This window comes from Opisthocomus hoazin, chromosome 4 (assembly GCF_030867145.1).
Source record: "Opisthocomus hoazin isolate bOpiHoa1 chromosome 4, bOpiHoa1.hap1, whole genome shotgun sequence".
Taxonomy (NCBI): domain Eukaryota; kingdom Metazoa; phylum Chordata; class Aves; order Opisthocomiformes; family Opisthocomidae; genus Opisthocomus; species Opisthocomus hoazin.
Window position 1 is genome coordinate 60,940,964 of NC_134417.1, and position 13,165 is coordinate 60,954,128.

Sequence of the window (13,165 nt, forward strand, 5' to 3'; positions counted from 1 at the left end):
AGATCTTCGTTATATAGGCTGACGCACTTTCCATGTGTCTTTGTTGTACTTCTTGAAAACAGAAAATGGTGGTGTGAAATAGTTGTTGACAGTGTGCATGCTTCCTGTTCTTGGTCCATGTAAAATTTTAGTATCATAAGGAAGGTTTAGAAGCATTACAGTGTTTTCAAAATGCCACTTTGCAGTGCCGTATCAAAATAATTCCATTAAATGAAAAATCATGTCATGTGCTTTTACCTGTTTTGCATTATTCACACTGTAGAACTTCTGTTTCAGATTCGTGATTCCAACTGTAACTATGAGGCCTTTATGAATATTATTAAATTAAGTGATAATATAGGAGAATTGGAAGCAGTGAAAGATAAAGCAAGTGAAGAACTGCAGTATCTTCGATCGCTAGATACAGCGGGAGATGGTTAGTACTGTATTGTTTTACAAAGTACGAAATGTGTTTGCCACCATAATCTCTGAAGAATATTCCAAAAATTTAAAAAATCTAAAACTCTGATGCAACATAGTATAAAATATTTTGATATTTAAAAAATCAATAAATTGCATGTGAAGTATTAAAAATTGCATCCTCATTAGTGGGTTTAAAAAAAAATAATAGACTGATTGGTTAGGTGTGTGTACTGCTACCGAAATGAAACTTCCCTAACTGATGGTTCTGAATTTCACTGATACTTCAGGTATTGATGTGTAGTCAGTTAACAGTTAATCTGAAAAAGGAAAGAGAAAAATATTTCTTCTTATTCACTTGGTATTTAAATGGAAAAAAAAAATCTTCTCTTCAAAGCTAATGTGTTTTGTAAGTCGTATGTCACTTTTTGTATGATAGTTTAGAGCATTTCAGGACAACAGTTAATTACTCATCTGCATTGCTTAATTCTCTTTGGTTTTGCTTTCAGATATCAACACTATAAAAAATCAAATAAACAGTTTATTATATGTTATTAAAGTATGTGATTCAAGAATTCAGAGGTTGCAATCGGGAAAAGTAAGTGTTACAGATTTTTTTTTAGTTCTGAAAGAGAGAATCTGCAAATAACTTACTAGTTCAGTCTAGCTTTTTAATTCTTGTGTTTTTAAAACACATCTTGAAGTATGCAGTTATAGGAATATATTATACAAGTGAAGTTAGTCTTGTATTTGTATTTGAAGTATGGAAATAGTTTCTAAAGGTTCACATGTTTAGAGTTCTTTTGATTGTGGCTTTAGCAGTTTGCATGTGTCAGTACATCTTAAAACTATTCTCTTCCCTTCTCAATACAAGAGTTAACCCAAAATATTAAATAGATGCAAAGCATCTTTGTATTTATACACCTAGATTCAGTTCTTTTTTGCTGCTCCAGTGCATACCTTGTGTGCCTCAAGCTTAGTCTTTGGCAAAGTTCACTTTACTTGTTGATAAAGATACCACGTACTGATTATTTTGCAATGCCTTGTAGGCTCCATGTATTGCCTTTTGTCAGACATGTTTACCTCTTTAGGTTTAAAAGTCTTAAGGCAAACTGGATGTTAAATCAGAGAAACTCAAGTAGTTCTTTTTGCTTGTTTTAGGTTCTGGTTTGTATTTTAAGGCTGACAGAGTCAGTATGTTTGGCTTCGCTTAGTTTCTTAATTGGACCTAGATGTGACTGTAAGATAATGTAATCTTGTGCATGTTGGCTGTTACAACGTTGGAAGTATTCTACAGTTGGATCCAGAAGCATTGCAGTTAAAACCAAGAAATGTTACATTAACAGAAGAAAGTTGGGCAGCCATGAACTGAAGTTGTGGTGACCTGCACCCTGTCAAATTCTGAAATTAGTTCATGTTGTTAATTCATTGTCATGTTACTGTCACTGTTGGTGAGGATTTGGGGTTAATTTGAGCTGTACAGTATTACGTGAACGGCACTGTTAAAAGCCAGCTTCCAAAAAGTAGCAGAAATCATCCATATTGAAGGCAAATAGTTATTAGAACATTACTTATGATCCAGATCTTCACCTGTTGGTGATTGTGAAAGTAAGTAACCATTGAGAGGCTGCTATATTATGTGTAACGTAAATTATTTTTTATCACCTCTGCTTAGTAGTAAGCGGAAGTTTTAAAAGCTAATTTTTAAAAAAATAAAGCCTATGAACACACTGAACTGTGTCTTACAGGAAATAGATACTGTGAAACTGGCAGCAAACTTTGGAAAACTTTGCACAGTCCCTCTGGACCATATTCTGGTAGACAATGTTGCACTACAGTTTTTTATGGGTAAGAGTTAATTTATCTGATACTTTTTATTTATAAAGAATATGCTAACTCACAGAACTGTGCACTTGAAATCACTAAATATAGGTGTCTACTGATGTGTTTAAGCCCCTTGCCAGAGGGAACCAAAACCTTTTTTGTAAATCAGTCTGTAATTAACTGTTCAGAACACCGTACTCATGACTTCCAAAAGCTTGTATCAAGCTTGTCTCAATACTGATCTCTCTGTAAGACTGTTCTTGCAATGATTCTTGGTCTGTCACTTTGCAAGTTTGTTCTGTTTAGAACAGAATCATTGCAAGAATTGCTTAGAGTTTTATAACTGGAATGATTCTGAAACTTACCACAGTTGTTAGTCTTACTTTTGCTGGTCTCACTGAAGCTATTGGAACTAATGACTATAGATGTCAGATTGAAGTTTAAAGAATTACAAGGCCACTGAAGGTGGTCTATTTGAGAAGCTAAAGTACAGCAGAAATTTATGTACTCTTTTAGGTTTATCATATAATCAAGTAATTGATAGATGGATTAAAGTTGTATAATTTGTAATACTTTCTAATGTTTGATTCTCTTCTGTGAATTATTTGGCTGCTGATGGTCATTACTAAGAATTTTGATCAGATTTGTTTGTGGTGATGGTCCTTTTAATACAGTAGATGCACATGGTTTGTTAGAATTCCAGTTTGAACTTCCTCTCAAATTGTATCATGCTGTACAAGCCAGTTGCATCCACACAGTAGTGGTGGATTCACTTTTTACATTTGCATTTTAGGATTCTGTGCTTAGTTCCTAGACTTTGCTCCCCATTTTGTTTACTTGGTATCACCAATCTGTATATAGTACTTTTTATTGCTTGACTCTAGATGACAAGTATTCCAGATGTGTAACCAAATCCTGGAGTTCCATATGTAGCTAATTTCATAGAGAATTCTTATTGTAAGATGCACAACAATAACTATAGTTGTGTGGTGGCTGTTTTCTGTAGATTACATGCAGCAGACTGGTGGCCAAGCACATCTGTTTTTCTGGATGACAGTGGAAGGATACAGGGTTACGGCACAGCAACAGCTGGAGGTACTTCAAAGTCGGCAGAAAGATGGAAAGCATCAGACTAATCAAACCAAGGGTCTATTAAGAGCAGCTGCATTTGGAGTTTATGAGCAATATTTGTCAGAAAAGGTATGAATAACTTATTTCTGCATGGTTTGGAATTTATTCTTTGTACAGATGCTTCTTTGGTAGTTATGGCTACATTAATATGAAATGGATGTGAAGTAGCACAAGTTGTTGACAAGTTAACATTTAAGCTATTACTTGTGCATCTTCTCTCTCCTTATGTCAAGCAATAAGACAATGTCTTCCTTCCCCCCCCTCCCCCCGCCTCCCTTCCCCTCCATTTAAAAAGGCTCATACTAGCACTGATTATCCTGTGAAATGCACTAAATGTGTTCCTCGGAAGCTGACTTTGTAGAACAGAGAGAAACTAGAGAAAATGTGAAGACAGAATAAGAAATTCTGTCTGTTTGTTTGCACTGTGCCCTTTCGTTTTACCCTGCCCCCTCCTCAGGATCCGCCCCCCCCAGAGGAAATGTTTTCAGAAAGATGCAACCCAGTATTTTTCACAAATTTGGATTTAGATTGGGATTTCAAATGAATTAACTTCCTGTGCCTCTCTAGAAGTGTCTGTATAAATTGCTCAAATGTCACCATTGGGAATCGAATTTCAATAGGCTGAGCTTGAATGCTTCCAGTAGTCTTCTAATAAAAATCACCTCTCAAGTCACTCAGAAATTTCCCTTAACAAATTACCCCTCAAATCTCCTGTAATGCTTCTCTTTCCACATAATTTCTTTCACTTTGGTTTTTCACGTCAATGGTCTGTTGACATGGTGGTATTTAGACTGTGCAGAGCTTGCTCTGATGGGTTTTTGAACTGACGGAACGCTCACCAGTTTGAAGTCAGAAGCCGCCTAACACCAGAGCCATTCCAAAGCTGGTAAACTCAGCTTCTCAGCTATGCTTATGCAGTTGAGCTATGTTGGGTCTGGTTCAGTGCTGGCTCCCTGTCTCCATTGCAGAAAATGGGGAAAGTACGTGAACTTAGGCCCAGCTAAAAGAATGCTTTGTGGACAGTGGTTTGAAATATGTCATACCAGTGGATGACTGGGAATCTGATGGCTGCTGTAGTTATTATGCTAGTAGCTTTACTGTAACAGCTACTGTTAATCTCTCCAGAAATTGGTGGAGCTGACTGTTAGCCTTTCCTCAGATACTTCAGGACTTCGTCCATTTAATTTTACTGGCCTGTTCTTAATTTCTGAATCCAGATCTTTCTATTCATAAAAATACAAAATCTATTTTTAAGTCTGTATAAATCTGGTTTAGATATGCTTCAAAATAATGTGCATAATTTTTTTTTTGAGGTGGTTCTTAGTATTTAATCCTGAAACTTCTGAGTTTTAATACAAACTCGGAACTTAATTTTGGAAGGAGGAGGTGTTCTGACTCCTGTTGTGTGTTCTAGACAGTTCTAGAGCTAGAAATACTCACCAACAAGAACTTTAGTTTTCTTAGAGAATTGCAGAATTGTGTTGGATTTTATTTGTGAAAATAGAAGCTTTCTTATTTTTAGGCTACAAGTGTTGATTTAGATCTCTGTAACAGGCATCTCCAAGAGTTAATATTGATGACAACTTAGTAGCAAAACTGGCAGAAACACTCAACCATGAGGATCCAACACCTGAAATCTTTGATGACATTCAGAGAAAGGTATACTCGTTTCATCTTGTATTTTGTGAGAACTGTTAAGGCTATAGAGTATTAATGTCATGACAACCATTGAAGAAGGAAGGAACTCAAATACCTGAAACAAAAACTGTTTTACCATTTTCCTATTCTATAAAAATCATAAATTGCCAACTTCTGGTTAGCCATATGTAGCCTATGGTTTTCAAAGCAATAGACAGAGAAAGAGTAGGTGTCCTGTATGAAATTAGTAATGAAACACAATTTAGAATTACAGGGTTATTATTTGTTAATGCACCAATTTAAGAAAATGTGCCTGTGTAGAATAACTAAGTGGTACAATTTTGATCCAGTTTTAGCTCTCTTTTTCAAAGGTGAATGTAAGCATGTTACCATACTAAATTTTACATCTCTTTCCAGAAGTTAACTTGACTGTTCAGTTTCTGCAAGCCTGCACAGTGTAGCACTCAGAAGCAGCAAGTACTGAAGATAAACCAGTGTTTTATTACCTGCATACTCAGACTTTGTTACTCAAGTCTAATACATATATATATATATATAAAAAGTGAATTATTAATATTCTGGCAGTAAGTTGTACACCCAGTCTGAGAGTTTTTTATTTTAGGTCATTAATATCTCATTCATGGTAAAAATTAGTGGTCTGAACTGTAGAACTTAGAATCACACTATTGTACTTGAGGCCCACATTTAAGACCAGTGAAAACACCTTGTGAAATCTGTATTGCTCAAAGTAGGTTACAAGGGCCTTGCCTGTGATCTTTGCTGAAGAGCGTAAATTTCTCATGTTACAAAAGAAATTGACTTCCTTAGACCTGCATGGAAATTTTTTCCATTACCAGGTGATAGCACTTGTACAAAGTGTTTAATGAAAAATAATAATTATCATTAAAGTATTGTAGAGTTTACATGAATATCCAAACGTTATGAAGTCATTGCCACTACATATAGATACATGAGTGTATATGCACTGTCACTATGTGGGCTATATAGATAACTTTTTGAGGTGGTGTGGTGAAATCTTTGTGAGGTAGGGTTACACTGTATTGGCTGAACTGGAAATTTTCAGGAAAATGGTACGCAGTGTCTCCCCTCCCTTCGTTTCCCTTTCCTCACCTCTCCCCCTACGAGTTTGCAGGTTTACGTTCATAGTTTATCAACAAAGGAAGACTCTGAGAGATAACGTGTTGTGAAATGGGTAAAGACCAAATATGTTTATAGTGCAGTTCGAAGGGCTAAGAGGAGAGGGAGGAAACATTTGCAGTTAACATGCTGCTTTCCTTCCTGCCCATGTACGTCTCGCTAGTTAGAAAGGTACTTTCTGAGACTGTATTATACTTCCAGCACAATTAGTTCTCATAACCTTGCTGTTAAGAGTAAGACTGAACTGCAGTTTCACGAACTCGCATTAGGGTTTTAAAGGAAACCCAGAAACACATGATAGAATGCATAGATACATGTTGCTCTAGTGGAATTTATGAAAGCGTGTCTGATTAATTAAAAAAATGTAATAAGTATTTCTAAGGTTGGTATTTTGATTTCAATAGGTGTATGAATTGATGCTGCGAGATGAAAGATTCTACCCTTCGTTCAAACAGAATGTGCTCTATGTGCGTATGTTAGCTGAGCTGGATATGCTGAAGGATCCTAGTTTCAGAGGATCAGATGATGGTGAAGGAGGTGAGCTCTATATCTGTAAGGAGGATTTCCTGGGACCGTTCCTCCTGCTTTAAAATGAAAATAAGAAGATTATCCACATTGTTTGTGAGAAATCAAAAAGTTCCTGTAGTATCTCTGATTTTTGAATGAATGTTTCCTCCTTGTGCTTTTTTTTTGTAAATTGCTTTGGGACTCAAATAGGTTTTTTGCTGTAGTAACTATATTAATCTCTTGTAAATTTTTTGTCAAGTCTTGGTGAAAAATGCATCATTAAAAAAAGTATGCAACTCCCTAATTCTGTTTTGATTCAGAAGTACTTGAGGTTCTTCACAATGTTGGGTTCTTTTAGTATGTAACTATATTCTTCATCTGGAAACAGAAATTGAAAGTACATAGGAGATGTGGCTTTTCAAAGCAATTAAAATCATTCTTCTTGTACAAGTCTAATGGCAATTGTTTAACTATTAAACTGACTCATTAATGAAGCAATTTCATGTGATGATATAAGCTTAAAAAGGAATGTTCTCTGGAGCATTAATTTCATATCTATAGCTGAATAAACTTACATACATTTTCCTTTAGGCGTCTTTATTGGAAGCATGAAGTACTTCCATGTTTGACGCAACATTTTGCCCAATGCCACAGCTGTCCGTTATTTTCCAGAATGTGTTGTCTTTGCACTTTTATTTCTTGTGTGCGGCCCTGCATTGGAGAAAATCTTCTAACTTGGTTTTTTTCCTTTCCTCTTCTTCACCACTCACAGAATCTTTTAATGGGTCTCCTACTGGCAGCATAAATCTGGTAAGTGCTTGGATTTTTTTTTTTTCTATTTTTTTTTTTCCCAACAGTAGGGAAAGTGGTATAAAATAGTTTAAATTATGTACGCTAGAGGTTTCGCAGTTTAATTTATGAAAACGTAGTTGAATCAAGTTGAAACACACATAAAATATCAATTAATCTGTAAAAGAAAGCTGTCCTGTGCTTTCCTCTGTGTTTTAATGAAATTTTGCATTGTTTCTCACAGAAGACGTAATAGTCTATAGTTAATTTATGCAAAGCATACTTTGGAGTTTGGTAGTAATAAGCAAAAACAAATCCTTTGAAACTGAAACCTCAAAGGATTAAATCCAAATAGACTGTAAAATTTAATTAGATTTTTATGGGTTTATTATTTTTTGGAGTTTAGGACTTGGAGTCATAAAGTATCTGGAGTTTATCTATTCAAAATATGAATCTTTGTTTTCTAATCTGACTGTTCAAGTTCAATTTTTGGTATTATGTTTTTTAAGCAATTCTTGACTGGGTCAGTTTGTCAGGACCTTTTCTTTGTTACATGACTGTACCTAAATACTTGAATTATGCTTCTGCGTGTACTAGTGGTTGCATGTGTATTAAGAGAACTGTATAGTTCTACCAGGCTTTTTCCAAATAATCTCTCCCACATAGATCTCATTAGCTTTAAAATATTTTAAAAATGTTTTCAAATCAAATCACGGTTACTTAAAGAGGAAAAATTGTAAAAAATTTGATGTATTTCCTCCCCTCCCTCTTATTTGTTTCTTCAGACTATGTGTGGCTGAGCCACAAGATAGGCAAGGTTCAGTTGTGCACATGAGAGTATTTTTCCAAATCTTTTAGTTCTAGAAAGGTTTGCAGTCTGCATGCAATATCCTGGCTCATGTGATTCATAGGCCCTTCTAATTCATTCTTGGAAGATGCTGTAGCTCATCAGGGGTTCCAGTGCACTGGTTAGATCATGCTTGCACACAGAGGAATAGCGTTTATTTTGTGAAGGAATACGTTTAACATAAATGTGTTTCCTTGTGGGAGTAGGTTGGTTGTTTCTGGGTTTTGTTTTGGTTTTGTTTGGTTTCCTGGGGTTTTTTTTGAAGTTGGGTTTTTTTTTCCCCGATTGTTTTCTTGCATGCATTTTGAAGTAGGTCAGCTGATACAATTTACACAAACTCCTGTTAGATGCAGAAGGAAAACTTAGTTTAGCCATATTTTTTTTATAAATTTACGTACAATTCTGGCAACATTTTGTGAGAGATTCTTTTGACTAATCTCTTAAAAAGATCTGTCAAATGTCTCTTCACTACTTTTTCTAAGAATGTTCTGACATACCAAAGTCATTTTTTATGGATGGGCATTTGCTCTTCTGGCTAGTGGTTATCTTCTGTTTAGTTTCATGTGGCCTTTCCAAACTAAGCTAGAAAGTCTTAAAGCCTTTGTCAAGTACTATTGCAATGCAAATAGATGTTTGCATGGAACAGTTCCAAGTCTTGATTTTTTGTTGTTTTGAGAAGTATATTTGCAGAATACGACATTCATTATTTTTATAAAGAGTGAAGAACTTTCTAGCAGAAATGCGTAATAAAGCTCTGTGTACGCAGAAGAACTTTTGCTTTTTGTAGTCCGTATTGTTCAGGGTTTTCAGTGCTTTTACAGGTGTTTGAATACTGGTAGATTAGTTTTTCCTGGCTGAATTCCATGTCAAGAGTAAATTTCTGTACACATAGTTCAGCTCCCTTGTGTTAGTCAGTTACCTGAAGAAAAATAGACCTTCGAAAGGTTACTTCAAAGGTCGGGGAATTTCTGTACTTTTAGCTTATGACAGTGCATTAAAGAAGATCGGGTTATGGTGTGATATTTTTGCGTTTTAGTTAACTTGTGTTCCCGTGAATATACCTAATGGCAAAGATATTAGGTCATGCTAAATGACCTAAGCTGTTGTGTTATCAGTTCAAGTTTCAACCATTTCATTTAGTTGTGTTAATTATTGCTGTTCAGTGTCTTGCCTCAGCAGTTGAGTGTTTCCATTATAAAATACATTGCCTCCAGTTTATACTTTCACTCTAAGAATATGTTTTAAGATTATTTGGAAGAGATGCTCAAAACTATTTTGAGGATAAGTTATTTTACAGAAATACCTTCTTAATTTCTGCCTTTTAATTTGACATACTGATCTACTATATTAAATTAGTAGGGCATATTTTGGGGATATAAAAACACTGTAGAATATTTATAGACTCTTGCAGATTTCATCTAAACGGATCCACAATGTGAGCTTTACATACTGCTTTTGCATTGAGTAAATAGGAGTTACACAGGTGTTACATATCCAAGACCTTGAATGGCAGCAGAAATGGCTAGGTTGAACTTCTGGCAGTCATTAGTGTATGTCAGTTTGAACCCCCTTCAGTTACCAAGAAGAAAACTGAACTGTCAGAGTGACAATGAAGGGAGGCAGGAAAACAAGAAATAATGATGCCTTTTAAAAAATACAGCAGTACTTTAATGTCAGTATTTCATAACAACAAAAATATTAGAGCAGTTGAGTGTTACTTGTTTAGTAACATCCCTTCCATATGACTGATAAATCCTAGAGCTCAGAGAATATCAAGCACTTATCCAAGATTCCACAAATTCCTGTCATTCGTCGATCTCAGGTGATATTCTGCTTGTAAATTTGGACACTGCAGTATAGAGCACACCTTACGGTGTAATTGCTGTCCAAGGGTGACTTGCTTAAGAATGGGTTAGGTCAGAGAAGGTCTAGCCCTATATCCATCAGTGACCAAAAGCAGGTGTCTAATGAAGATTCTAGGAACAGTGCACCTTCAGTGATACTCTACCAGAATACTCTCCAGCATCCAGTAACTTAAAGATTTGGGAATTCTTGAAGTAAAGATGATGTCTGCTCTCAAAATATTTTTGCATGAGTTCAGCTGTTCTAGCATTGAACCATAAATTTTTAGCACTATAACATGCAGTAACAAAACAGATTTCCCAACAGGCTCTTTGTTCTTCTACCTTTTTTCAGTTTGAGACTTTTGTACTGTAAGTCTACAAGCTGTATCATGAGATAGTTAGGAAACTTCTTACTGCAATACATGTTAAAGCCTAGTGAGTGTGTTCAGATGCTTTTAACGATGCCATTTATTTGGTATCTAGACTTTATAACAGAAATGTAATTTCCCTTGCTTTCCATAGCGGATATTTAGACAGAGACTGATTGAGGTGGCTGAGGCAGAGAAAAGCCGTTCCTCTAGAGAGCCTGAGAAAGAACAAGTGGAGTATTATGTTGGGATATTGTCATAGTTTAACCTGGCAGCCGGCACCTAGGCACTAGAGAGCTGCTCGCTCACCCCTCCCCTTTCCCCCTCATCAGGGTGGAGAGGAGCAGTGGACAAAAGGGGAAACTCCTGGGTAGTTTCATAGATAGTTTAATATGGCAACAAAGGAAATACTACTACTATTACTACTACTAATAATGAACATGCAAAACAATCTATATACGATACAATTTTTCTCAGCACCCAATGACCGATTCACAGCCAGTCCCCAAGCAGAGATCTTTCATGAAACTCCCCAAAAAGGCCACACTCATGGGAAAGTTCAAGCTCCTGGACAAGAGAGAATTCAAACTCCTGGAAAACCGAAAAGCTGATAGCTTTCTCCCCTCAGCCAACCCCCATTCCTAAACTGAGTGTGATGTTTATGGTACAGAATATTTCCATTGGCCAGCTTGGCTATCTGTCTGAGTATGCTACCTCCCAGCTCCTGCACACCTGCTCATTAGCTGAATGTGAGAAACTGGAGAGAGTCCTTGATTTTATAGCAACAACTGGAAACAATAGCATTCTTCTCCTACTAAATCCAGAACACAGCAGCCACTGGGATGAGAATGAACTCTGTCCCAGCCAAAACCAGGACAGTTATCGAGGAGATGATAAAGTTTCAGATCAAGAAGGAGCAAGAGCAGAGTCTTTAAATAATTTACATTTTCAAGTCCAACGTGTCTTTTGATTATAATTACGTGAGATTGGTTTATGTCTAAGGAAACAAGAGTTCAGAAGCTTGATTGGCTTATATTGCGGTTGTAGTTTGACACAGGTATGGCACTGCTACCCAGGAGGTCCCATTCTAGGTAACTTTTTGTGGCAGCTCACTATTAAACTGGCTTGGTTAAATTGTAAAAGATAACTGATAGCTGCATAGTCATTCTGAATGTGTATCTATGAAGAATTTTACAATTTGGGGGTAAAATATATAAAGTAGCTGGGATCCCAGTGCCTGTGAATTCTACTTAAGTGACTCCATCTGTTTTTTTCAGCCTAGTAATTTAAGATTAGGATGACATGCGTAGTGGCCCATCCTCTTTCAGTTGTGTATCCAAGTTTTTCACTCAACAGTCTTGCAGAGCTTAGTTATGTTAAATCTTATAGTCAGAAGTGTTAATTTTAAATAATTGCAAAGCTTCTCTAAAAGACCTGTTAGGCATCTTTTGATCCCAGTAACTACTGAATAGGGAGAGAGGGTGTTAGCTGGCTGAGGATGTACCTGTTCACTTTTTACAAGAGAAGACGTTTCTGAGAAAAGTGTTGGCTGTTTTTTGCGTACAGCAGAGAATTTATTCAAGTTTTACTGCACTGTAACTTTTGTGGAGTGCTTTAAGTCAGTTGAAAGAAAACAGAATAGTATAAAGATAAAACCAAAAGATCTGTTATACAGCATCTGTATCTCCACAGTTGTTCTTTTTGGGGTATTTTTTTTGTGTGTAGTTTGTTTGTTTGTTGTAGTGCTTAGTAAAAGGCTATTAGTAGCTGTGCTTCTGTTAGAGTTGAGCTATCAAATGAAAGTGGCAAATATGTTGGAGTGATCACAAAACTGTGTGAAACTGGTAGGAGAAATGAAGGGCCCTACACTCTATGTAAAAGAAAGGCTTTAGTAACCAGGTAATACAAACACTTATTTACATTGTTACAGTGCATTAAGCTGTCCTGTTAGTGTAGCGAACTGAAAGTTTAAATGTTATATAGATCAATCAAAAGTATCTCTCAAATGAGATGTATCTGTGATCTTATTCTCTCTTGCCCATTTCTTGCTTCTCCCCTCTCTCCCCGACCCTGCAGTCCTTAGATGACCTTTCAAACGTCCCTTCTGATGACACAGTTCAACTCCACGCATACATCTCAGATACCGGTAAGTAAATCTGTTAGGATGGCTGCTTACTTGTTGTCCACCATTTATTTGGGGTTTTTTAATAATGCAGGCCCTTGAAATCCTAATCCTTTCATCTTTTTTTTTTTAACCTCATAAAACATTTGAATTCATGTTTCTTATGAAGTCCTTGTAGTGGATATCCTTACAGAATTGGTGCTGTAGGTCGTAAACTATATATCTGTACTTAAAATGTGATTTAATTTTTGGTTTATCATGTTATTATTTTTCCTATCTTTGGAAATAATTAATTAATATTTATATCGAATAGTGTTTATCTTAACAGTTATTTAAAGAACAAATTCTGAAAGGCATTTCTTTCTTTTTTTTTCTTCCCCTAGTCACACAGTTCGAATTCTTGACTGTTTACTTCTCTCACTATAATATTGTCCCCTATTTTTTGTGCTTCCTCATTGACTTAGCTTAATTTAAGGTAGTGACTTCAGTCTTTACAGTGGTGGCATTTTTGGTTATCTTTTGAAAAAGTTGCTTAATA

The 13,165-nt window shown here is 35.9% G+C and overlaps 1 protein-coding gene across 6 annotated transcripts in view; it reads left to right on the top strand.

Annotated features, from left to right (window-relative positions):
• The window catches only part of SNX13 (sorting nexin 13), a 71,742-nt gene that overhangs the window by 39,761 nt on the left and 18,816 nt on the right, over nt 1–13,165 (top strand). For all 6 annotated transcript variants that reach the window (XM_075419208.1, XM_075419213.1, XM_075419214.1 and 3 more), the window contains 8 exons: nt 277–415; nt 909–997; nt 2,148–2,247; nt 3,230–3,423; nt 4,909–5,013; nt 6,555–6,687; nt 7,430–7,467; nt 12,582–12,651. In XM_075419208.1, coding sequence (XP_075275323.1) covers nt 277–415; nt 909–997; nt 2,148–2,247; nt 3,230–3,423; nt 4,909–5,013; nt 6,555–6,687; nt 7,430–7,467; nt 12,582–12,651 — 868 coding nt within the window. The remainder of the gene's footprint in view (nt 1–276; nt 416–908; nt 998–2,147; nt 2,248–3,229; nt 3,424–4,908; nt 5,014–6,554; nt 6,688–7,429; nt 7,468–12,581; nt 12,652–13,165) is intronic.